Source organism: Herpailurus yagouaroundi, unplaced genomic scaffold (genome assembly GCF_014898765.1).
Source record: "Herpailurus yagouaroundi ecotype Mexico unplaced genomic scaffold, PumYag 77, whole genome shotgun sequence".
In the NCBI taxonomy this organism is placed as follows: Eukaryota; Metazoa; Chordata; class Mammalia; order Carnivora; family Felidae; genus Herpailurus; species Herpailurus yagouaroundi.
In genome coordinates, this window is record NW_024412388.1 from 15988794 (window position 1) to 16012592 (window position 23799).

The 23799-nt window shown below is 39.9% G+C and overlaps 1 protein-coding gene across 8 annotated transcripts in view; it reads right to left on the minus strand.

Annotated features, from left to right (window-relative positions):
• Nucleotides 1–23799, minus strand: part of USP48 (ubiquitin specific peptidase 48) — a 113603-nt gene that overhangs the window by 41627 nt on the left and 48177 nt on the right. For 3 of the 8 annotated variants that reach the window (XM_040464259.1, XM_040464213.1, XM_040464197.1), the window contains exons 2-10: nucleotides 22021–22141; nucleotides 20911–21067; nucleotides 16951–17078; nucleotides 16209–16333; nucleotides 15606–15714; nucleotides 12743–12876; nucleotides 11949–12031; nucleotides 4877–5056; nucleotides 1340–1468 (exon numbers count right to left, since the gene is read on the minus strand). In XM_040464259.1, coding sequence (XP_040320193.1) covers nucleotides 1340–1468; nucleotides 4877–5056; nucleotides 11949–12031; nucleotides 12743–12876; nucleotides 15606–15714; nucleotides 16209–16333; nucleotides 16951–17078; nucleotides 20911–20938 — 916 coding nt within the window. In that variant the 5' untranslated portion in view covers nucleotides 20939–21067; nucleotides 22021–22141. The remainder of the gene's footprint in view (nucleotides 1–1339; nucleotides 1469–4876; nucleotides 5057–11948; nucleotides 12032–12742; nucleotides 12877–15605; nucleotides 15715–16208; nucleotides 16334–16950; nucleotides 17079–20910; nucleotides 21068–22020; nucleotides 22142–23799) is intronic. The other 5 variants (XM_040464224.1, XM_040464206.1, XM_040464249.1 and 2 more) reach the window with 4 other exon arrangements.

A 23799-nucleotide genomic window follows, 5' to 3' on the forward strand; every position in this document is an offset into this window, starting at 1 on the left:
ACAGCCACTTGAATGATACTAGGTAATTCCCAATCTGGTTCTCTATGATGTCACCAGACAACTGGGGCCATCAAATGGCTCACAAATACCACTTAAAAACAGATGATGCCACAGACCACAGTCCAGTAGTAGGTAAGATGACAATTTAAGACCGCCCTCAGGCCTGTAGCAACTCTTCCCCACCCCCCCCCCACCCCTTCTTTATCAAGTAAACTCTAAGCCCATGCCCATGGTGAGGCTTCAACTCATGACCCTGAGATCAAGAGTTGCATACTCTACCAACCGAGCCAGCCGGGCACCTTGCTAAGTGGGTAAAACCCACTTGTATGCTTTACAAATTAAACCAAATGGTTCCTTAAATACATGTTTTCTTACCTATAGAATTTTAAAAATTGTTTGTGGTTTTCTTTGGGAGGGAAGGGGTCAGTGGAACAGTTCTGTTAAAAGTTCCTTTATTTTTTGGGTGCTTGGGTAGCTCAGTTAGGCCTCCGAGTCTTGATGTCAGCTCAGGTCACAATCCTGGGGTTCCTGAGACTGAGCCCCATGTTGGGCTCTGTGCTCAGGGCCTCCCTTGGATTCTCTCTCTGAATCTCCCTGACTCGTGCAGGCTATCTCTCATTCTTGCTCTCTCAAAATATGGTACCTTTATTTTAAAACACTCACTACTTTATTTATTTATTTGTTTGTTTGTTTGTTTGTTTGTTTATTAAGATTTTATTATGGATCTGAAGCGGGCTCTGTGCTGACAGCAGAAGCCCAACCCGGGGCTCAACCCACGACCCGAGATCATGACATGAGCCAAAGTTGGGCATTCAACCGACTGGGCCACCCAGGCACCCCAAAATTTTGTAATTTTTAAGTAATCTCTACACCCAACACGGGGCTCAAACCTACTACCCATGAGATCGAGTCACACACTCCACCAAATGAGCCAGATAGGCACCCCCAAAATTCACTACTTTAAAAGCAAATTTGTGATTATATTTACTTTCACCAACACTTACTATCTGCAATCAACCTATCTTAATAAATTACAACAGGAAGTTTTTATTTTTGTAATTATCTTTAAATGTTTTATTTATTCTTGAGGGAGAGTGTGAGCGGGCGAGGGACAGAGAGGGGGGAACAGAAGATTTGAAGCGGGCTCTGTGCTGAGCACAGCAAACCTGATGAGGGAGGGGCTCAAACTCACAAACCATGAGATCATGACCTGAGCTGAAGTCAGACGCTCAAACGACTGAGCCACCCAGATGCCGCTAAAGCAGTAAGTTCTTGTCACTGACCTTTGAGCACAGTATTCTAACATATTTGCCTTATGTAACCCTGGAAAACTGCTTACCTGGTACCTGAACAATTGTGTTGGGTTTTTCTTGAGTTTGTAGTCTATACACCAACATGTATGCATTTCGAGAGCAGTGAGTTCCTTTGCCACACTTGGGTTTACGTGTCTGGGACTTAGAAGGTTCTGCTGAGGTCGAGAAATAAAAGATAACTAAATTAGAATGCCTCTAGTATGTTCATCCTTTTGCAGGGGAGGGGAAGGAGGAGGGCCACAGAAAACAAATTTCTATAATACACATTCAAGATACTTTAACAGGGATCTGAAACATTAAAAGGCAATACAAATTCAGCATGCTCTTTAGATGCTTGAGTATTTAAACAAGCTTACTACCCTACCCCCTTTGCCTGCCATATTCCATTTCTATAAGATGGTAAGAAAGTACTACTTTTCAGGAAGAAAAACCTAGAACCAAATAAAAGGTACTACTGCTATGAGTTTATTCTAATGTCGATCTTAAATTACAAAAGTGAGTCCAGGGGCGCCTAGGTGGCTCAATCGGTAAAGAGTCTGACTCTTGATTTTGGCTTAGGTCATGATGGTGCAGTTAGTGAGATCGAGCCCGATGTCAGGCTCTGTGCTGACAGCGCAGAGCCTGCTTGGGATTCTCTCTCTCCCTCTCCCTCAGAATAAATAAGTAAACTTAAAAAGATTTTAAAAATCGGGGCGCCTGGGTGGCTCAGTCAGTTGGGCATCCGACTTCAGCTCAGGTCATGATCTCAGGGTTCGGGAGTTTGAGCCCTGCATTGGGCTTGCTGCCGTCAGTGTAGAGACAGCTTTGGATCCTCTGATCACACCCTCTCTCATCCCTCCCCCAATTTGCGCACTCGAGCTCTCTCCAAAATGAATATTCTTTGAAGGATTAAAAAAAAAAATACAGTAAATCCAGATTATGACAGAGAACACCCTGATGGTTCCCAGAGCAGAGGAGGGCAGGCAGCTGGGTGAAACAGATGATGGGGATTAGGGAGTACACTGGCAGATGAATTGTTGACTCACTATATGTTAACTGGAATTAAAATCAAAATTCAACAAGAAGTTATAAAAAAAAAAAAATACGCAGATTTAATTGCCCAAAGAAATAAAATAGCATGTTCAAAATAGTGAAATGCTAATGAGCATAAAGATTAGCCACTAATCTCTACAAATTCAGTAGCATGGCATTCATTCCTAAGTGTTCTGCATGGCAAGTGGATCACATGAAAGTGATCTTCAGATTGGTGCCTAGGATCCAGGGGTAACCTTCCGGTGGTATGAGATCATGCTTACTTCTCAGGAAATCAATCACCAGATCTCCAATTCACTGTATACTTTTGTAGAATCGAGCTGCCTCAAAGCTGAGGTTCCACTGATAGCTCCTGCCTCTCCTTTCTCAGTCATCCCTCTCCCACTTTACAAAGGAAAGATATAACCTCACCCAGGGATTAAAAAAAAATTCTCAGCCATGTCATTAAAAGATGCGTTTACAATAAAATTTTGCTTTTTATTTGATTCAGGAGTATTCTATAACATACTCATATGGGATTGACCAATGTGGCGATATTTATAATTTAAAAGATAAAGCTGGATCCTGAGGCAAGGGGGGGGGGGTCAGGAGGGAGAAGGGGAAAGGGAGAAGGATATTGGGGGGAAAAAAGAAAAAGTTCAATCAAAAAGAACTTTATTTAGAGCTTTATGGTTAAAGAAATCTGAAGTATATTCCATTAGAATAAAATTCTGCAGGGTCAGATGGAAATGATGGAAATACTAGTATGGGAGAAAGGGGGAGGGTTAAAAGTGTCCTGCTATAAACAAAGACCAATTCATATGTCTCTGAAATAGTGGGTATTGACTGTTAACTAATTTCATTTGGACGCTCTTAAAAGTGATGTTCCAGTTTCACTATGTCAGAAAATCACATTATTTGGAGCACTTAAAATTATGATGAAAATGTCGAGTTTTAAAACATGCAAGGAATGCAAATTCGTTCAATATTCCTATAGAGAATACAGGAACAAAAAAAGTTTGAAGATCACCATAACAGTAAATTAAAAACGTCAGGAGCATATACAGTAAAGAGGCAGTTGGGCACTTCTAACCAGAAAGTATTATGATTTAACATGTTCAATTCTTTGTAGAAGATGGGAATATAAAACAATTCATAAAAGTTCATAATAGAATACAGGTGAAAAGGACTCGTGGAATTTAACAAACAAGGATTTTCTGTTTTTGATGAAAAGAAAACAACAGATGAAAGCTGCAACGAACATTGCATAGAGGCATTAAAACACTGGAATGGAGGGGCGCCTGGGTGGCTCAGTCGGTTAAGCACCTGACTGCGGTTCAGGTCATGATCTCACGGTTTGTGGGGTCGGGCTCTGTGCTGACAGCTCAGAGGCTAGAGACTGCTCTGGATTCTGTATCTCCCCCTCTATCTCTCAAAAATAAACATTAGAAACAAACAAAAAAAACACTGGAATGGAATCCTGATAGGCGTGGAGTCTCTTTCTCTTGAACTACTCTAAAATTTAGGGCTGCTTAGAAATAGTAGATAGGACAGCCTTACCAATGCTTTTATTCCTACAATTCTGACTAAAATGAAGACAAATCAAATAAACCTCAGTGAAGAACAGTCAAATAAAACCATGACACAATTATTCATAATTTAAAGCTACATCTCAGTTTTGTTCCCAGAAAGACTCTCACAATAAGAAAAATCATAAGCAAAGGTTAAGACCTTGAGTGTTACTAAGATGGGATGGGAATAACATTGCTGAATATCTATAAACACCTGTTATTTAAAAACAGAAAATACCTCTCTCAATTACAAGAATATCGTTGCCACTTAAATATCTGCAGAAAGATCTACCCACATGCCTGGAAAGCCAACTCCAATGGCCATGCTCCTCCCTGACACCTTGGGCAAGTGGTTCTGATCCATGAAGAACTGTGGAGGAGGCACACACCCATTCCCATTCCTTTTCTCTTATTTAGACTCCCAAGTCCAAGCCTCATCCAAGAATGACAAACACGGCGACAGAGTAATGAAAAGTTCAGCCGAGATGGCTTCTACTGGAAAAACTGTGCACTTCGTTAGGGAAGGGATGGGTCTTCTGGCCCAAGAAAATGGACAGGATGACAGCTCCAGAGTAAGGTGCTATTCACAAAGCACTGTGAAGGCAGACCTCATCACTACAAAATCGCAAGCAGCTTGCTCCCCAGAGGCATTGCATCACACTCTGGGGATGGCGTAAGATACTTAACAGGGAGGAGTAGGCACTGTTCTCAGAGCAAAGGTCCCCTGCTAGAGGTATTTCTCCAACGTGCATCTCCCGACACAAAGAAAAACATCATGGAAACCATCTCTGGAGGAAAATCTTTTTTTTTTTTAATTCAGGCATTGCTAACAAAAGATGTTCAGAGATTTTACGTGTGTTTAAGACATGCAAATACCCTTAATAACCCATACCAATCTTGGGCCATAAAAATTTATCAAAATATTTCCAGTAAAAAAAAAATTTATATTTTAAAAGGGCACTCACAACTTAAAGGTTTTACCTAGATCTTCCTCAATCCCTAGTTGTAATTTCTTCCCCTCCATCTTTTCTATGTCTTCGTCATTAAACTTATACCATTCACCGGACTGTGGATCTTTCACATGGGCAATGTAGTGGCCAGAATAAGCACTCACTCCTCTGTGTATAAGGACTGCACTCAGTTCATACACATAGGACCCACCTGGAGAAGGAGAAAGAGAAAGGGAGAAAGTAAAAAACATTTTGGACAACAATATTCCTTCTTATATCCTGAGCCTTAACTGTAATGATTAAAATTGTTTTCCTATCGGATAGAATTCAAAACATGTCATTGTTTTTTTTGTTTTTTTTTTACAAAAAATTTAGTTTTACAAAGTAATATAGCAGATGCTATCTTAAGCACCTGACTGTACTGACTCTCCATTTCCCTTGCAAAATATATAGATGGAAAGCTATCGCACTCTGGGCAACCAGGTCAGGGTTACAAAGCTATTCTGTAGTACACTTTGCTATTCCGCATGAATTGGCTCACCTATATACTTACCAAGAATCAGGTGATCATATTCTTCTCACAAATTACTTATACAAACTAATGAGATGGGAGTGTGAAATTAAAAAAATTTTTTTTCAAGAAGAAAAACGTTTTAGAAAAAATTAGAGAGAAGCCATTAAGAAAAACTGCTGTCAAAACAGGCATAGGCCAAGATAACTGGGAACAGGAGAGAAAACATTAAAATTTAGAATGAGGTGGGGCACCTGGGTGGCTCAGTCGGTTGAGCAGCTGACTTCGGCTCAGGCCATGATCTCACAGTTCACGGGTTCAAGCCCCACGTCGGGCTCTGTGCTGACAGCTCAGAGCCTGGAGGCTACTTTAGAATCTCACTCTCTCTTTCTCTCCCCCTGCCACCACCCACCCCCCGTCTCTCACAAATGAATAAACGTTAAAAAATTAAATTAAAAAATCTAGAATGAGGGGCATGTGGCTATCACAGTCAGAAGAGCGTGCGACTCTCAATCGAAGTTCTGAATCTGAACCCCATGTTGAGTGCAGAGATGACTTAAATAAATAAAACTTCAAATAAATAAAAATACAGAATGATTCTGCACTGAGGTTTCTTCAGAAGTATTTTTAAATTCCTATTTCACTTTAAAGAAAACCAATAAATAAACAAAAGCATATTATGCACATGGTTTATGCAAGAGAAGGCCTTACCCATTTATCCAAATATCGGCAAATGAACATTGCCATTTTCAGATACAATATTCTAAAGATTTTTTTAAAGAAAATCTTTTAAACCAATCATGGGGAGAAATACATGTGTACCGGAAAAAAAAAATCACTTCTATCTATTAAAAATTAGAAAACAAAAAACTAATTAGCAACTCCATAATACAGACAGAACCACTACTGACACTGAGACCTGTAGTTTTTTCTAACAAATATATCATTAACATCTTTCTATATCATTAAACATCCTAAAACTTATTGTAGTGGCACCTGGGTATCTCAGTCGGGTAAGCGTTCTTGACGCTTGATTTCAGCTCAGGTCATCTCAGGGTTTCGTGAGTTCTGCATGGAGCCTGCTTAGGACTCTCCCTCTCTCCCTCGCTCTCTGCCCCTCCCCTGCTCGTGCTCCTGTCTCTCTCAAAATAAGTAAACATTAAAAAAAATCAGATATGATAAAGAACCAAACTGAACTTCTAGAAATGAAAATTATAATAACTCAAAGTCAAAACTCTACAGAAAGGCTTAACGGTAGATTAGGTTCACCTGAACAGAGAATCAGTAAAGTAGAAGGTGGGGCTAAAGAAATTCTGGGACACACAGGACAAAGAATGGAAGAGTCAGGGAACACCTTAACAAACACCTATTGGGATTCGAGGGGAGAAGAAAGAGTGGGGATGAGACATTTTAAGACACGATGGTTGAGGAATTGTTTGATACCTTTTGCAGGGAGGATAAATACACTTAGAATCTAGCCCAACAGGTCACAGTGACACTGCAAAATGCCCAAACCAAAGATAAACCTCTTAACAATGACAAAACAGGCCCCAACCCCTCACCGGCAACACAAGCACTGCGACAAGAAGTCTCTCATGTACCGCGTGAACATAACAGCCCACGTTAGGGAAAATAAATGTCACAAGAACAAAATACAGACAATTTTCAGACAATGATATGTGAAAACAATTTGCCATCAACAGAACCTTTCAAAAGGAATTTTATAAGCTCTATTCCATATTAAAAAAAAAAAAAAAGCCACTGCAGATGGGAGGTCTAGAATGCAGAAGGGAATGAATGATAAACCAAAGACGGTGGTAAACAAAACACCAACAGTCCTACACACAGTAAGGCAGCCTTTGAGTTTTTTAAAAAGCAGAACTAAAATACATATAGAAAACAGGAGCCCCTGGGTGGGTGAGGTGGTTAAGGGTCTGACTCTTGATTTCAGCTCAGGTCATGATCTCACATTTCGTAAGTTTGAGCCCCGCACTGGGTTCCAGGCTAACAATGTGGAGTCTGCTTGGGATTCTCTCTCTCCTGCTCTCTCTGTCCTTTTCCTGTTCATGCTTGCTCTGTCTCTCTCTCAAAATAAATAAATAAATAAATAAACAAACAAACTTTGAAAAATTACTAAAAAAAAAAAAAAACAAAAACCACATACAAGAAATAAGCAATTTAAGAGAGGATCGACTTCTTAGTGGTTTAAGGTCCTTGTAATGTGTTTTTGGTTTTTGTTATTTTTATTTAAGTAATCCTAAGATCAACAGTTACATTCTTCCAACTGAGCCAGCCAGGCACCCCAAGGTACTTGTACTGATTACAGAGGTAAAGACACTATGTCCAGAGTTAAGTGCACATGTTATTTTCTGTGTTAACTAATGGAAGTAGAGAATAGTGATATCAGTCAGACAGCTCAGGCTTATCTACCTGGTGTGCTGGTCCACACTCCATATTTTAGGGCTTACCTGGACTCCCCCACCTACTGTTCTTTCTACCACACTGCCCTCTCCCATTACTTCATGGTAAAAGTGAACCAGAAAAAGCCTCTCCATCTCCCCAACCTCAGGAAACCATAAAGTAAACCCATTACCCCTGAGGAGAGCAAGAGAAAGAGAACGTGGGGTGGGAAGGGAATGTCATGGTGTTAGTCTGGCCTTCGTATCAGGTTCTTACAGCTTGGGTGAACAAGGGGACCTCAGCATTGAACTCCGGTTGTGCTGGTACCTAACTAGCAGGGATCCCAGATGCCTGGCAGAAAGAAGTAAGGTCTCACTGGAGGATGTGGTGTCATGCCAGCCCTAAGGGAATCCCCACAGATTTTCCATGTGCAATAACCAGCATGCAATCAAAGATAACCGAGTAGAAAAGAAACATGACAACAACACAAGAATCTACCGGTACCCCCAAAATAAGCCTGCACGACATTCTAAGAGTCAGTCATGGACTATAAAAGTAGGCTATGTTTCAAGAAATGAGAAGCTTTAAAACATATTCAAGTAACGGGGAGCCATAAAACGTGGTACAGATTTGAACCAGAGGAAAGATCAGTACTTAAGGGTAAGTGGGGGGGGGGGGGAATAAGGGTAAGTGGACCCATGCAGTTAAAAGATCCAGATTGGGGGGGGCGCCTGGGTAGTTCAGTCGGTTGGGCATCTGACTTCGGCTCAGGTCATGATCTTACACTCCTTGAGTTTAAACCCTGCAATGGGCTCTGCCTTGACAGCTCAGAGCCTGGAGCCTGCTTCAGATTCTGTGTCTCCCTCTCTCTCTGCCCCTCCCCCGCTTGCACTGTGTCTCTCTCTCTCAAAAATAAAATAAAAACATTAAAAAAAAAATTTTTTTTTTTAAAGATCCAGATTGGGATTCCGTTTTTTCGTATAAACTTGCAATTCCCCAAATTAAAAGGGTTGAGACGCAGACAGACACACAGCTATGACAGTGTTTTTCTCCAGCCACCTTCAACCACAGCCCAGATAAAGGAGCCAGGGAGGCAGGCAGTGCAAGATTTCATCATGGGTTGGGTTTCACCTGGCAATATCCCAGGAGGAAAAAGGTAAACTAAAGCCTAATGTTCAGGGATGCAAACTTACATCGTGAAACACTAAGCAAAATAAAAATAAAAATAAAAAATAGGGGTGCTTGGGGTGCTCAGTCAGTTAACCATCTGTCTCGTGATCCGGGCACAGGTCATAAGCTCACGGTTCGTGATCCTGAGCCCGGCGTCAGGCCAGAGCTCGCTTGGGATTCTCTCTCACTTCCGTGCATGCGTGCTCTCTCCCCAAATAAACAAACATTTAAACAATTAAAAATAAAAAAATAAATGAAGCACCATAAAAGCCAGATCAGTGCCTATGATTTGAGAGGAGAGAAGGGGGTGTTATCGGGAGGGGCCACAAAAACGACTCTAGAGTACTGGGAAGCTTTATCTCTTGGCCTGGATGTTGCTCGTGCAGACGTCCACTTTGTGACAATTCTTCAAGCCAAACGTATATTTTGGACTTTTGTGAATGTGTTATATTTTATTCTAAAAAGGTAGGAAAGTCAATAGAGTGACGTGTATGGTGCACACAACAGCAGGACAAGGGAGGGTGTGCCGCTCAGGATGGCTGAGGGAGAGAAGTGGGAGAGATCGCCTCTAATAGGAGTTCCACAGAGTATTCCCTAAATTAAATCATCATGATACACCATACAAGTAGAAGCAGTAACTATGACTGTGTGACCGAGAGACAACAACACAAAAATTTTCATCTCACATTACCGTTGTCAGCCTGAATTTATACTTACCAATTCATTGCTCTCAACAGCTTCCGAATTCTGGTAGTTGTGGACAGCCAGTGGAATCTGTTCTTTAATGGGCACCTTTATTACCGGACCTCAAGTCTGTCTTTGTGTTTTGCTAACTGTACTAGTTTACTTAAAATGTTCACTTATTTTTGAGAAGAGAGAGTGTGAGCCAGGAGAGGCAGACAGAGAGAGGGGGACAGAGGATCCGAAGCAGGCTCCGCACTGACAGCAGAGAGCCTGACGTAGAGCTCAAACCCACGAACCGTGAGACCATGACCTGAGCCGAAGTTGGTCACTCAACAGACTGAGCCCCCCCAGGTGCCCAGCTAACTGTATTGAAATGTAACTGGTTTCTTCTGAAATTCTATGAATTTTATTCAGCCCCCAGACCCTCAAGGTGGTCTACAGGTATGTTAAAATCTCTAAGAAACATGGCAAAAGTTCAGTTAGAGAGTCAAGGGCTAAAGGTTCAAGGAATGGAGACCCCTTGGTTTACAGATCTCTGCAGATCTGTGGGCCCACTATTTAAGGAAACAAGGGAATTCTCCTCTTAAAAAGACCATCTTTCAGATCTACTTTTTCAGCTTCATATGGATAGGTATGCATAGACACATATAAATAATACAGGAAAACAAATACTGGTGATATAGTTATAGAATTGCAGGTAGTTTTTATTCTTTATGCCTTCTAAATTTTCCAAATTACCAAGAATGAACCCAACCCTGTGCAATTTTAACAAAAATTAATGTTTTCAGTATTTAGAAGGTTGTGTGTTTGTACAGCAAATAGCACAAGAGCCTGTGAAAGACAAGGTCTATGGCTACAAACTACTGGATTAATTTTACTAGTCTTAGCTAACAATTCTAAAATAAGAAAATTTTTATTCTTCTATTTAAATACTAAGAGATTATTTAGTCAATGCACACACTAAATTTAAATATTTCTACAGAGTTTTTGACACGTCAAGTCTATTTCATAATCATCTTGTGTTCCTTACAGTACAAATTAGACAAATACATAATGTATTAGTAACATTAGTAAGAAAAACTATCAAAATCATACAGTGGAGACAAGGAAAGTGTTAATTTTACATCGAAGTTTCTGGACTCGGAGAAACCACCAGGCTATCAGACATCTCTAATTTTAAACAACTACCTGGAACAAAGGAGGCAGGAAGCAAACCACTAACCAAAGTGGACTACAGTTAAGTTACTCATTCAGCCAAATATAAAAGTAACAAAGTCCAGGTGCAAAGTCTGCAGCTGTTTTCTTCCTGCACCAACGTGCGAATTTCAAACCGGCAACAGTGACAGAGCATCACACATTTTAAAGTTTAAGTATTTAATACATCATTCCCCAACCTATCCAATTGTTTTTTCCCAAAGGTTTTATTTTATGGCTTGTTTCTATTGTAAGTTGCCTTCAGAAGCTTTTTATGGAAAGAGAAAGAGTTTATGGTATTAATTTCTTTATTAAAAATTTAATGGAGAGGCGCCTGGGTGGCGCAGTCGGTTAAGCGTCCGACTTCAGCCAGGTCACGATCTCGCGGTTCGTGAGTTCGAGCCCCGCGTTGGGCTCTGGGCTGATGGCTCAGAGCCTGGAGCCTGTTTCCGATTCTGTGTCTCCCTCTCTCTCTGCCCCTCCCCCGTTCATGCTCTGTCTCTCTCTGTCCCAAAAATAAATAAACGTTGGAAAAAAAAAAAAAAATTTAATGGACAGGAAGATCGATCTGAGAAGTGCAACAGTCCTTCCGGTCAGGTCAGGGCAAGAGGGACAAAAGGGCAAGAAGTCTTCTTCTATCAATAATCACCCTGTATGTAAGGTGAAGACCACCAAAACAAAAGGGTAGGAAACTGTTTGGCATACCATCATAGAACTCATCACTGATATGAATTAGAGCATACATATTGAAATTACGCCACCTAAAGTTTTTGATGAAAAGTTAAAAAAATGAAACACGAATGGAGGCAGCTCAGAGAGACTTCACTTTATGAGGAATTACAGATACAGTTCTGACACTAAGGGACCACTTTGTGGGTTCAGACAGTAAAACACCTTCTCATGTTTTCATTCTTTTGTACACTTAATTATGTAGATCTTGACGAACCATCTAATCTTTGCTGTGTACTTACGGAAAAATGGAAGTAACACATCTCGGCTTGCCTAAAAAGCCTTTGTTCCCAGACAGACGTTAACGTTAGCAAATAAAATTTAGTAATAAACTGCTGTTCTGTATTCATCACAAGCAGATCACAAGTTACATTCTCTGAGCATTAAAATTATCACTGCTCGGTAAAAATATTACCTTTATGTTCCACATAAGGCTCCATATCCAAAATTTCTGAGAAGCCAATGTAGGTATTCAGCTTTTTCTTATGTCCAGTTTGCCTAACCAAGAGGAAAGCTAATTATATTTATATTTAAAACAATCATAAAACAATGTATAAGCTCTATCACCTATTTTAATAAAAAACGCATTGGTAGGTAGGTAGGCTTCATTTAGCAATCTTGCTCAAAAACCTGTACGATTAGAAGTCAACATAATGCTGTCTTGTAATCGGTGTAAAATAATAGGTTGAAATTATGAATTTAAAGTGGCGATTCTAAACTTATTTCCAGAAGTTTTAATTTAATCACAACAGAGCCACCGAAACTCCTGCACAGAAGTAATGTGCATACGCAAACACTGCCTTTATTTTAATTATAAAATCAAAGATATATTCCCACGGGGGCTGGAGCACCGTTAACTATAAATTTACTCTACTTCTTATACAGAAATACAGGAACAGCAAGATAATTCACTCCTTACCTAAATGTTTGTTTTCCTTTTCTAGTTTTTAATAATTAATAATAGAATAAAAAATAAGGACTCCCTACCTTTCTACTAGCTTTAACTCATATATGTCTGGCTTACTTAAGAATTTTGTGATCAAACCATGAATTATTTGCAAGTCAAAAGGACAGGCCCCACCTACAACTTTCACCCCCAAATCTAGAGTTTCAAATTGTAAGCATTGTATTACCTTTTCTGTCTATGGTAAAATCTGTCCCCATCAGTCCACAATGAGCAACCAACACTGCTACTCTGCACATGCTTACCTGTCAAAGACAAAGCGCATCAGCTGTAAGTTCAGGGTGCAGGGAAGGCTGAGGAGTCTGATCTTCCTTGTTGCATTCTGTTTACTTTGACAGTTTTCACAGAAGTATCGATTGTCTCCTTCTAATTTTTCTTCCTGCTCAGAAATAAGACATATTAGTTAAAAAAAAAAAAAAAAAAAGTAGAGGTGGAAAGGTTTTTTTAAAAACTGATCAAATCTCTGATGGAAAGCATAATTTCATGTTCATTAACAGTCCTCCCCCCATCCCAAGCTGTTGAAGGTCAAGCTACTACAAGTAACAAAAAAGGACACCTACAATAAAAGGTACTACTTGGCAGGAATATTATTTACTTGCATACAACAATTTAAAATTGATGTGCCTCTTTCCAAAACGTATGATTTTTAAAAAATTTTTTAATGTTCATTTATTTTTGAGAGAGAAAGAAAGAGGGAGGGAGGGGCAGAGAGAAAGGGAGACACAGAATCTGAAGCAGACTCCAGGCACAGAGCTCGATGCAGGGCTCAAACCCCAAAACTGCGAGATCATGACCTGGGCCAAACCCAAGATGCCTAACCCACTGAGCCTCCCAGGTGCCCCCAAGGAAGTAGGTTCTAAGTTAAAAAAAATCCTATGTACTTTGACACACCAAAATTAATTTAATAAGAGTGGGAAATGGGTGGGAATTACATATGGGCATCAGAATACACACACACACACACACACACACACACACAATTAAAATTACTGAACCACACTGATGACATTAAGCTAAAAGAATAATGCAGGAAATTCAGTGTTCTAGCTAATGCTGGTTTCTTTTTAAATTGTTCCCGCATGTCCTCGTAACTCACTGTCCAGTGCCCCTCCTCAGCATCCTTGGCCAGCTGCACCTACCTCCCTGATCCCCTATGTCGGAATGTCCTCATCTCTCTCTCTCAACCCCTTGTTAATTTTATCCAGCCCCCGATGCCCTCCCCTGAACATACCCCAAAGCAAACTCCCAATTCCTCTCCCAAGCCTAGTCCTCCCACAGCCCTTGTCATAGCGGTCTGGCAGCTCCATGCTTCCTGGCACTCAGGCCAAAACCTTAGTCATCTTTGACTCCTCTCTTCTCCATATCCAGTCTGCAACTGTAGTAGCTCTACTTTGAAAATACACTGAAAATCCAAACACTATTTCTCACCTCTTCAGCTAACCCTCGGTCAAAGCCACCATCAACTCTTTGTCTCCCCGGCCCCACCTTCAGCCAATTCTCAAGACAGCACCCAGAGTTAAGGATTCAAACACATCAGGACTCTCCTATGACTAGCACCCCCTGGTGGCATCTCGGTGCACTCACAGTAAAAGTCCAAGCCTCTGGCAAAGGCGTATCCTAGGTGATGCTTAGTTATCTCCACAACTTCCAACTTTCTCCCCTTGCTCATCCACTTCCGGCACACTGACCTGCTGTTCCTCAAACCACCAGGCACATTCTACACCTCCTTCTTTCCTACATGGCTCCTTCCTTCACGTTCCATCATTTTATTTAGAACTGCAACCAACCTACCCTCCTTCCTACCACATTCTCCATCCCTCTTCCCTGATTGATTCTTCACCACAATACCTATTATAGTTGACACACTATATATTATACTTATCCTTATTTTATTGTCCTTCTCTGGTCCCAAAACCACTACATTATAAGGCAAAACTCTGTTGTCTCTTTTGCTCACTATGGTTATCCCCAACTGCTGAAAACTGTGTGAAAGCAGTAATCGCTCGATCAATATTTAGCTGAATGGATTCAATAAATGAGTGTTTGAAGCAGGCTAACAGTTGTGCTAAAAAGGAGGAAAGGCACAAAAATGTTTTAAGATGTGAAGCTGTATGATTAGCTCATCTACTATGTTAAGCGCTTGTTCCCACTTGGTAACAAAGGATTCCTCTTAGCAGCTTTTTCAACTCTGAGCAAAAGACAACCACTTCCATTTTCCCACATAAATCAAACCATACAGAAAGGAGAGAGATACGCAGTGGAGGGATTTAAGAATGACCACAGTGATTTTATTTTATTTATTTTTTCAACGTTTATTTATTTTTGGGACAGAGAGAGACAGAGCATGAACGGGGGAGGGGCAGAGAGAGAGGGAGACACAGAATCGGAAACAGGCTCCAGGCTCTGAGCCATCAGCCGAGAGAGCCTGACGCGGGGCTCGAACTCACGGACCACGAGATCGTGACCTGGCTGAAGTCGGACGCTTAACCGACTGCGCCACCCAGGCGCCCCAGACCACAGTGATTTTAAAAAGAAAACTGTATTCCACACATTGTAGTTCTCATCAAGTGAAAGGACAAACTAACCTGGTAGTAACAGAGCTTAGATTCCCTTAAAACACTCTACCACTCTGAAACATACAAGTTTTTACACATAACTTTACATGTAAAATAACCTGAAAATATCCAAAAATTATTTTAATACACAATCTGCTTTGACACCTTAAAATTTACAAAGTTTCAGGGCAACTGAGTGGCTCGGTTGGTTAAGCATCCAACTTGGGCTCAGGTCACGATCTTGCGGTTTGTGGGTTCAAGCCCTGCCTTGTGTTCCATCTGTACGGAGCGCCTGCTTACGATTCTCTCTCTCCCTCTCCAACACCCCCCACCCTGCCCCCCCACCCTGTGCCTCTCCCCCGCTCAGGCTCTCATATCTCTGAAGATAGATAAACTTAAAAAAATTGAAATAAAAATTCATAAAGTTTCTTATAGATTATGACATAAACAGACACCTCATATGTGGAAAAGTCTGAAGAAATGAATTTAGCCATTAAATTTTTAAAAATTCAGAATAATATTTAACTGTTAATGAGCAGAAACAACTATATACCTTCAAAAATTCCGAGATACAATCTGTTAACTGTTTATGGCCTTGGATATTTAACTCCAGTTCATAAAACTTTGATAAAAGCTTAGACTCTCTGCCACACTGGTTGCAACTATAATAAAACAGAGTGAAAGTTAAGATCAGAGTTGAAAACAATAAAGTTCCATTGTATTACATTCTAGAACCATGGAGAGAAGCATTTACCACCTTACTACCTTGGTTCTCTTTCACAGAAATTATTCACACTGTATGTTAAAAATAAAAACAGAAAGTGATTGGTGAAGCATGTATTTTACGCTTAGGAAAAATTTTCAGAGGCATTTTGCATTTACTCTTAAGAGTTCTCCACTCTTAAGAGTGGCTCCAATCTTACTCTTTCAACTCACACTACAGCCACAAAGTCCGTGGCAAGAGCTCGACCACACGTAGGTCTCAACACCTGAATGAGTCCAACTGCATTTACCAAGTCAGTTGCTTTCATGTTCCCCCTGGAAATCCCGCGATAACCCACGAAGGCTATAACTTGGAACTTAACTGAAAATCACATCACATACGAGCAACTGTCTTAGAATAAAATGTACCCTGGGAAAGATGAAACACACTTACACAGTTACATAAGCATATTCTCCACAGAATTGCTGCTGGACAATGTTCCGCACATCTGGATTCTTTTGTTTAGACAAAGTATCTTCCAAAAGAGACATAAATAGCTTTGAAAATTCTTGGGCATCCTACAACACAAGTTTGGGTTAATTTAAAAAATAAAAACAAAGAAAAAAGAAAAAGAAACAGAAAATGAAAGCGAAAGAAAAATCATTATCTTGATTTTCAATTTCTGATACAAACAGCAACAAGTGAAATGTTCCAGAAACTACCTCTATTTTTGAAGTTAGCATTTTCAACTAAGGACTAGAGCTATGTTGAATCAATTTGTACCCATGCATGAATTTTCAGAAATGAGATCAAGGAAAATGTGTAATATGCAGGACAGCTAATAAATGCTGAAATTCCAAATAGGAAAAAAAAAAAAAAAAACTTAATTTCTAAAAAGGATTTCACTTCATTTCCCCCTACAAACATTCTAAAGAACACCTGGGTACCTTTTCATATTAAAAAAAAATTTAAGGTTCTTTGTTATTTTCTGGGAGTGGGATTGGGGAACTTGTTAGGAAGCAGTCTTTTTCTTCCCACCTTCCATCTTACTCAATGGTTGAAAATTTTGGATTAATATATATTTATTATAAAATAAAATTTATTTTTGCCATTCTTCTAAAAAAACCAACATAAATAAAAAATAAAAAGATATCATATTGTTTCACTTAATAAAAAAACATTTAAAGGTCCTTACCTGCTGTTGTCCTGTGTCCAAGCCCAAGGCTTTAACAAATCCCGATGGATCGATGTATCGCCTGTTACTGTTTTGCAACAAGGCAAACAAGTACTGGAGATGCTCACAAATTGTCTGAGGTTCATAATCTATTAAAAAAACATGTCTGTCTTTTAAAAACTACTCCTTTCCTTTTTAAAAATATGTACTTCTTCACATGAGAATGTGATCAAACACCCTTATATCCAAAGTATATTAGTGTTTTATTACAGTTTTACAACTTTAACAGAAACAATTGTTCTGGAAGTAATGAGGTAGCCACAGCTATCCATATACAGCCCCCAAAGGCAAGGATTGTATGTGCATTATGACAACAGCATTCATGACTATAGTTTTCCAAACTGTCAAATCACACTGAAATGTTCATTCCAGTAATAAAAACCATGGACTATATTCACCATTCGCATAAAATGGCCAAACACTTTACTGTAATCTCATTAATGTTTATTTACCATAGATGAAGCAAGTGACAAGATTCAAACTTGAATGAATGACATAGTATTTAAAAATCTTACAATTTTAGAGTTGCTAGGTTTTGTCAAAGATGTTTTTTCATTTTGTTTGAAAGAAAGAGGGGGGTGGGGAGGAGCAGAGAGAGACACACACACAGAATCCAAAGCAGGGTCGAGGCTCCAGGCTCTGAGCTGTTGGTACAGAGCCGGACATGGGGCTTGAACCCACGGAACTGTGAGATCACGAACTGAGAAGAAGTCGGATGCTGCGTAGAAGTCGGACTGACACTCAAGCACCCCTAGAGTTGCTAGTTTTAATGAATCTGGGGAAGGTATGTAAATAGGACACAAGAGCCCCGAAAGACGGGAGTATGATCTTGGGTGCCAGTCGCCACCCTTCTTTGCCTCCTCTGTGATAACACAGATGAGCCTGGCAAACAACTCTCCTTCACCAGCCTGCACAAGGTCTTGTCAGCAGAAGGTACTGGAGGGTTCAGTTGCCCCTGACCCACCTGTGCCTCAGTTGGTTAAGCATCCGACCAGCCTCCTGCAGCCAAACCAGCACCAAATGGCTTCCAACAGCTTCCCCCGGTGTCTCCTCTGGTGTGTCGCAGGGGGCTGCCTCTAGTGAGGGACTTCCTCTTGAACAACCCCTTGGGCACCCTCTCAGGTGACTTAGCAGGGGTTTCTGAGGCCCAGGACCTCCCTGTGGTCAGTTTCAAGCAGGGGTTCCCACTGAAGCAGCAGCTCAGCACCTTCTCAGGCACCTAGTGAGCGTGCGCAGGGAGTTGTCCAGAGGTCCAGATTTCGGACCTGAGCAGTGGGGGGTGAGACCCTCCCTAGGTGTTCTCTTTTGCCCTGGGAGGAGTGGCTGCTCTGTGTATCTGCTATTCTTATATTTTTTAAGTCCTCTTTAATTCTTACCAACCAATTCCCCCATTACTCTAATTTCCTGTTACTAATTCCCTATTCTTGGGGTGCATTTCATAACATATAGAATTGTCAAATCACTACACTGCACACCTGAAACTAAAATGTCAACTATTAAAAAATCCCTTCCAAAAAACCCTTCCAGTAAAATATGTTTTGAAAATTAAAAAATTAAGTCTATCTTGTATAATAATAATAATTCGGGGTGCCTGGCTGGCTCAGTCAGTAGACTGTGCAACTCTTGATCTTGGGGTTCAAGCCCCACGTTGGGTGCAGAGATTACATAAAATAAAAATCATAAAAATTATATATATAACAATTCCTTATTCTTTCCCTATTCAAATTATTGTGTACTTTCTTTTATTTTGGACTCTGAATAATTTATCTCTTTACTACCACTTGTGACTCTCAGGAAGTCAATGTTTCATTTGTAAAACAAAGATAAAAATCTCACTTCCTGGGGTGCCTGGGGTGCAAATGCTTTGAAGGCTGTTAAAAGTTGTGTGTATACTCCAACTCTCCTATTTTATAGGTTAGGTACTCCATCTGTATAACTCCATAAATAACTCATACTCTGCTGGCTTTCTTATCTGTAAAATGAGGGAATGGCTGAGTTGGTAGCAGAACCCAGATCCCATCATTTCCAAAGTAAAGCCTTTGCACTCCACTGCACTGTATCAGCTAGGATAGTACCACAAATGTACACTCTTATCAGAAAACAAGGTCAGGGAAGACTTTGGTGAAATAAAAATTCCTGTGCTTAGAAATTAAAAAAAAAAAAAAAATTTTTTTTTTTTTGAAGATACACATTGAAGCCACATTAAAGGCCATGACACATCATTTTATAAAACAGAAATTTAGTTTTCATTTGTTATTTAACTGACCTCTCACTGGTAAATTTATATTTCGGCAAACTAATGCTATCAAAAAGGATCCATTTAACATTACTCATCCTTCGCATACATTCCTTTTTTTTTTTTTAATTTATTTATTTTGAGAGAGAAGAGCACACACACACAACACGGGGTGGGGGGGGGGGGCACGCAGAAAAATAGGGAGAGAGAGAGAATCCTAAGCAGGGTCTGTGTGCTGTCAGAACAGAGCAGAAGCAGGGCTCGATCTAATGAACCATAAGATCATGACCTGAGCAAAAATCAAGAGTTGGACGCTTAACCGACTAAGCCACCCAGATGTCCCATACATTATTAAACACTCAATATCCTGGGGTGCATGGTGGCTCAGTTGGTTAAGCATCTGACTTCGGCTCAGGTCACGATCTCATGGTTTGTGGGTCTGAGCCCTGCATCAGGCTCTGGGCTGACAGCTCCGAGTCTGGAGCTTGCTTCAGATTTTGTCTCCCTCTCTCTCTGCCCCTCCCCCAACTCATGATATCTCTCTCTCTCTCTCTCCCTCTCTCTCTCAAAAATAAACTTAAAAAAAATGAAAAATAAAATAAAACACCCAGTATACTATTAATCTAGATTTAAATATTCAGAACTATGAAAATAAAGCTTTGGAGAAATAATCCGAAGAGTTTTAAGCACTATGTTTTGGGGCAGGGGGTTGTTTTAAGTAGGCTCCATGCCCAACATGGGGGTAGAACTCGTGAAGGACCCCAAGATCAAGAGCCTCATGGTCTATGGACTGGGCCAGCCAGGCACCCCTTAAGCACTGTGTTTTGAAGCACAAATTACAATTAACAAAGATCGAGACTCTAAAGTGTTACTGTTATCTGATGGGGCTGTCAGAAGTGGTGGGGCTCATAAATCCTATTTTTTCTCTCTCAGAGCCAAAGACATGAGCCATGTGCCCAACCAAGAGCATCCAAAACATGGCACAGGATGTAGATGGGAGCAAAAGTCAAAGTTCCCAACTTAGAGCTCCCAGACCTAAAAATCTGATTTGTTCCATGAAAAGTTTCCTCTCAAAAAGAATAATCTCTAATAGAAAGTCATATCAATCAAGAATAATAATCGACACGCTATTCATGAAATAAAATAATTCCAGTAGAAACAGTTTGAAACTGATCCTGTGTAAAACACAAACAAAACTGATTCTAAATTTCCAATGTGAGTAGTTGCTAATGGTAATTCATTTTGCCAAGGTTAGTGAATTTAACGGTAATCTTAGGGGTATCATCTAAGTCAGCCTATTTGGGAATCAGGACAAAAGACTGTGGTCACAATGAAATATTAAATCTCTCAAACTAAAGAGAGTAATCTTGTCTGCTTTACTGATTTCCATCAATCACTAAAAATTAATGAACTATAATCACAGTGTATTACCTAGAGCAATTATTGATGTAAGCTATATAATAACAATCAAATGTATTTCCTTCACTTGGATATGAACAATTTCAGTGCACCATTAACAAATTTACAGGAAAAGTGAAAACTATTTTGAATCCTGACAATGTTTATGGACATACCACCACGCCCAGCACATACAGAGCACTAAGAAGTTAGTTCCTTGCATTTGGAAGGTTTTCTGGCTGGCAATATGCTGCGAAGTGAGCCCTCTCCTCATGCGCCCCACTAACCTTTCTCCTCTTGGATACTATCTCCCATCACGTAGTCGCTACAGGTACTTGGACATAAGTATAGTGCCTGCCGAAGCTCCAAGTTGAGAAACCACACTTGAAGAAACGTGTTGACATAACAAGTAGCTCCAAGGTTAGTGAGGCCCACAAATGAGTTCTACAAAAATGCAAAATTTATAATCACAGAGTCAATTTCCCTTCACACACAAAAAAATTATAAGACAAACTATTTAATTTCGATTAAAAATTTGCTAAAACTACCCAGGTCAACATGGTATAACCACCATAAGGCTCTCTTGGCCAGGGTGAGGACATAATTTCATGAAAGACACATCTGGGGTGGCTACTGGAGTGGAAAAGACTTAGGACAGCTCATCTCCAGTCTTCTGGTCTTCTTTGGCCCCTTCAATCTAAAATTAAAGTGGTGGGCTCAAGGACAGGTCTGTTCTGAACACGTGTACATAGGCTGTTCATTTGCTCTATTCCTAAACTGTCAACATTTAGGAGTAAAACGTTTAGGAAGTTAAACTTCCAGAAATCCTACAGATCTGGGAGAAGTGGAACAAGGAGAGTTGATTACAACTTCTTCTAAGACTGAGAATTCCTGAACTTAGGAAGATTCATTCTTAACAAAGTATCCATACAGCTGACTATTTTGTGAACGCCGGGCTTTAGGGTTTAGAAAACATTAATGGGTATTTTTAAAAAAGTAAAACTATCTGCTACACATGTAATATCTAACACAATGAACCCAAGAAAAGCGAGGTAGAATCATTATGTGAGTTTGTTCCCTGGATTTACCACTTCCTTTAAAGAGACTTAAAAATGAGTTTGAAATGAAATATACAATGTTAAAGCAAACACAGAATCAGCATTTAAACTAAAACTATCATTTAAGACTTGCTAGATTACATGGCCACCTGTTTTAAAGTATTACTACCAATAAGAACTGTTGCAATTCAAGCAGTTATAGGGTTTTAAGTTCCATTACATCTTAAGCTGCACAGGCTCCCACAAAGTCCGTTATAGTTTCTGATCATAGATGCAAAACAAAACAACAAAAACCCAGAGGGATACCACATAGCAATAACTTAAAAAATGATGGCTTACCTTTTTTCTCCTCTCACAGTTGGGATCATCAATGTTATGGAAACTATTTTCATCTATTTCTCCTAACCAAATATGCTCACCAATCCCAACCAAGCAATTCGGATTTCCTTTGCAGTTTCGTCTAACAGAAACAGATAAATAAATAAATATGTTATTTTTAATTAAGAAATGTCACAGCTCCATATTACACATGCAGATTAAAACTATAATGCTATACAGTATTTTATCATATCTCTCCTCTATAAAAATTAGGAAAACTTAGAAGGTATAAACCCCACACTCAATTTGTAAGGCTGAAACACAACTCCTTTACTGCTGAGAAATACAAACTGGTAGTAGGACTTTGAGGGAGAGGAATTTTGCAATCTGACAAAACTATACATATAGCTACCTTTTGACCTAGTAATTCATTTCTAAGAATTCACCCTGAAGATACAGCCCCAACAGTGCAAGAAAACCCAGCACAAACACCACCTCAGGTATTCATTATAGCACTGTTTGTGAAACACTGGGAACCCAAATGGCCAAACGTAGGGGATACTGTACATCTGCACAATGGAGTACTATTCAACTGTAAAATGAAAAACACATAACAAACCTCTGTGAACGGATGTGGAGTAATTTCCAGGATATATTAGCGAGTAAAGAAAGCAGTGTGCAAAACAGTACCTATATAAGTCACTTTCTTGTGTAAGAAAGATAGGGAAATAAGAAAATATACATGTATCTATTTGAACAAAAAAATACAAAAAGGATAAACCAGAGACTAATAAGTGTGGTTAGCTACTGAATATGAGTGGGTTTAGGGTAAACAAAAATGGCGGGGTATGTGACACTTTTCTGAACATACTGTTCTATAATACTGCTGAACTGGGGGGCTGTGTGTGGGTTACACACAGAAATCAGTAAGCATGGGGAGAACCCTAAATCTCACATAAACACATTCCAACTAAATAACACCCACAATGAAGGGAAGGGGGAACTAACCCAAGTAACTCGAATAAGGTCATTCATTAGCAAGCTCATTTAGTGGTGTCTTCAGGCTAAAAAGGAACAAATACCAAATCTTAATGACTTCCTTTTCACAGAGACGTTAACAATTCTAAAACTACTTTCCGTATATTCTCTATTTGAATAAATAAGTAAATATACTGGGGATAAAGGAAACCAAGTTTTGGAAAGTTACAAATAAGAAAAGGGAGGAAGAATAAAATGAACCCTGCAGTACTGAATCAGGAATAATAAGCGTAAACTTGAGGAAGATTAAGGTTGCCAGATAAACTACAGAACAGTAGTTATTTGAATTTCAGATAAATGACATGTTTAAATTAAAAAACATTTGTTGTCTTATCTGAAATGTAATTGGGCAGGCCAACTACATGGCCTTTTGTCAGCTGAGGGTGTAGAAGCAATAATGTGAGACTCCTAGCAACCAGGTCTTGATTTCTAAGTCTTCCCCACGGCTCCTTGGAGAAATGACTGATTTCCGAGTCTGGACAGAGAGTACAAGAGGAACGTGGAACATCTTGCTGTGACCCAGAAGTAGGGATGTACTAAAAGAATGATGGAGGAGAGGGGTGCCCTGGTTGAGGTCATAATCTCATGGTTCATGAGATTGAGCCCCACGTCTGAGCTCTGCGCTGACAGCACAGAGCCTGCTTAGGATTCTCTCTCCCTCTTTCTCTGCCCCTCTCCCCTGGTTTACACATGTGTGCATGCAGTCTCTCTCAAAATAAATAAACTTAAAAAAAAAAAAGTATAGTCTATCCTTGTCCTCGC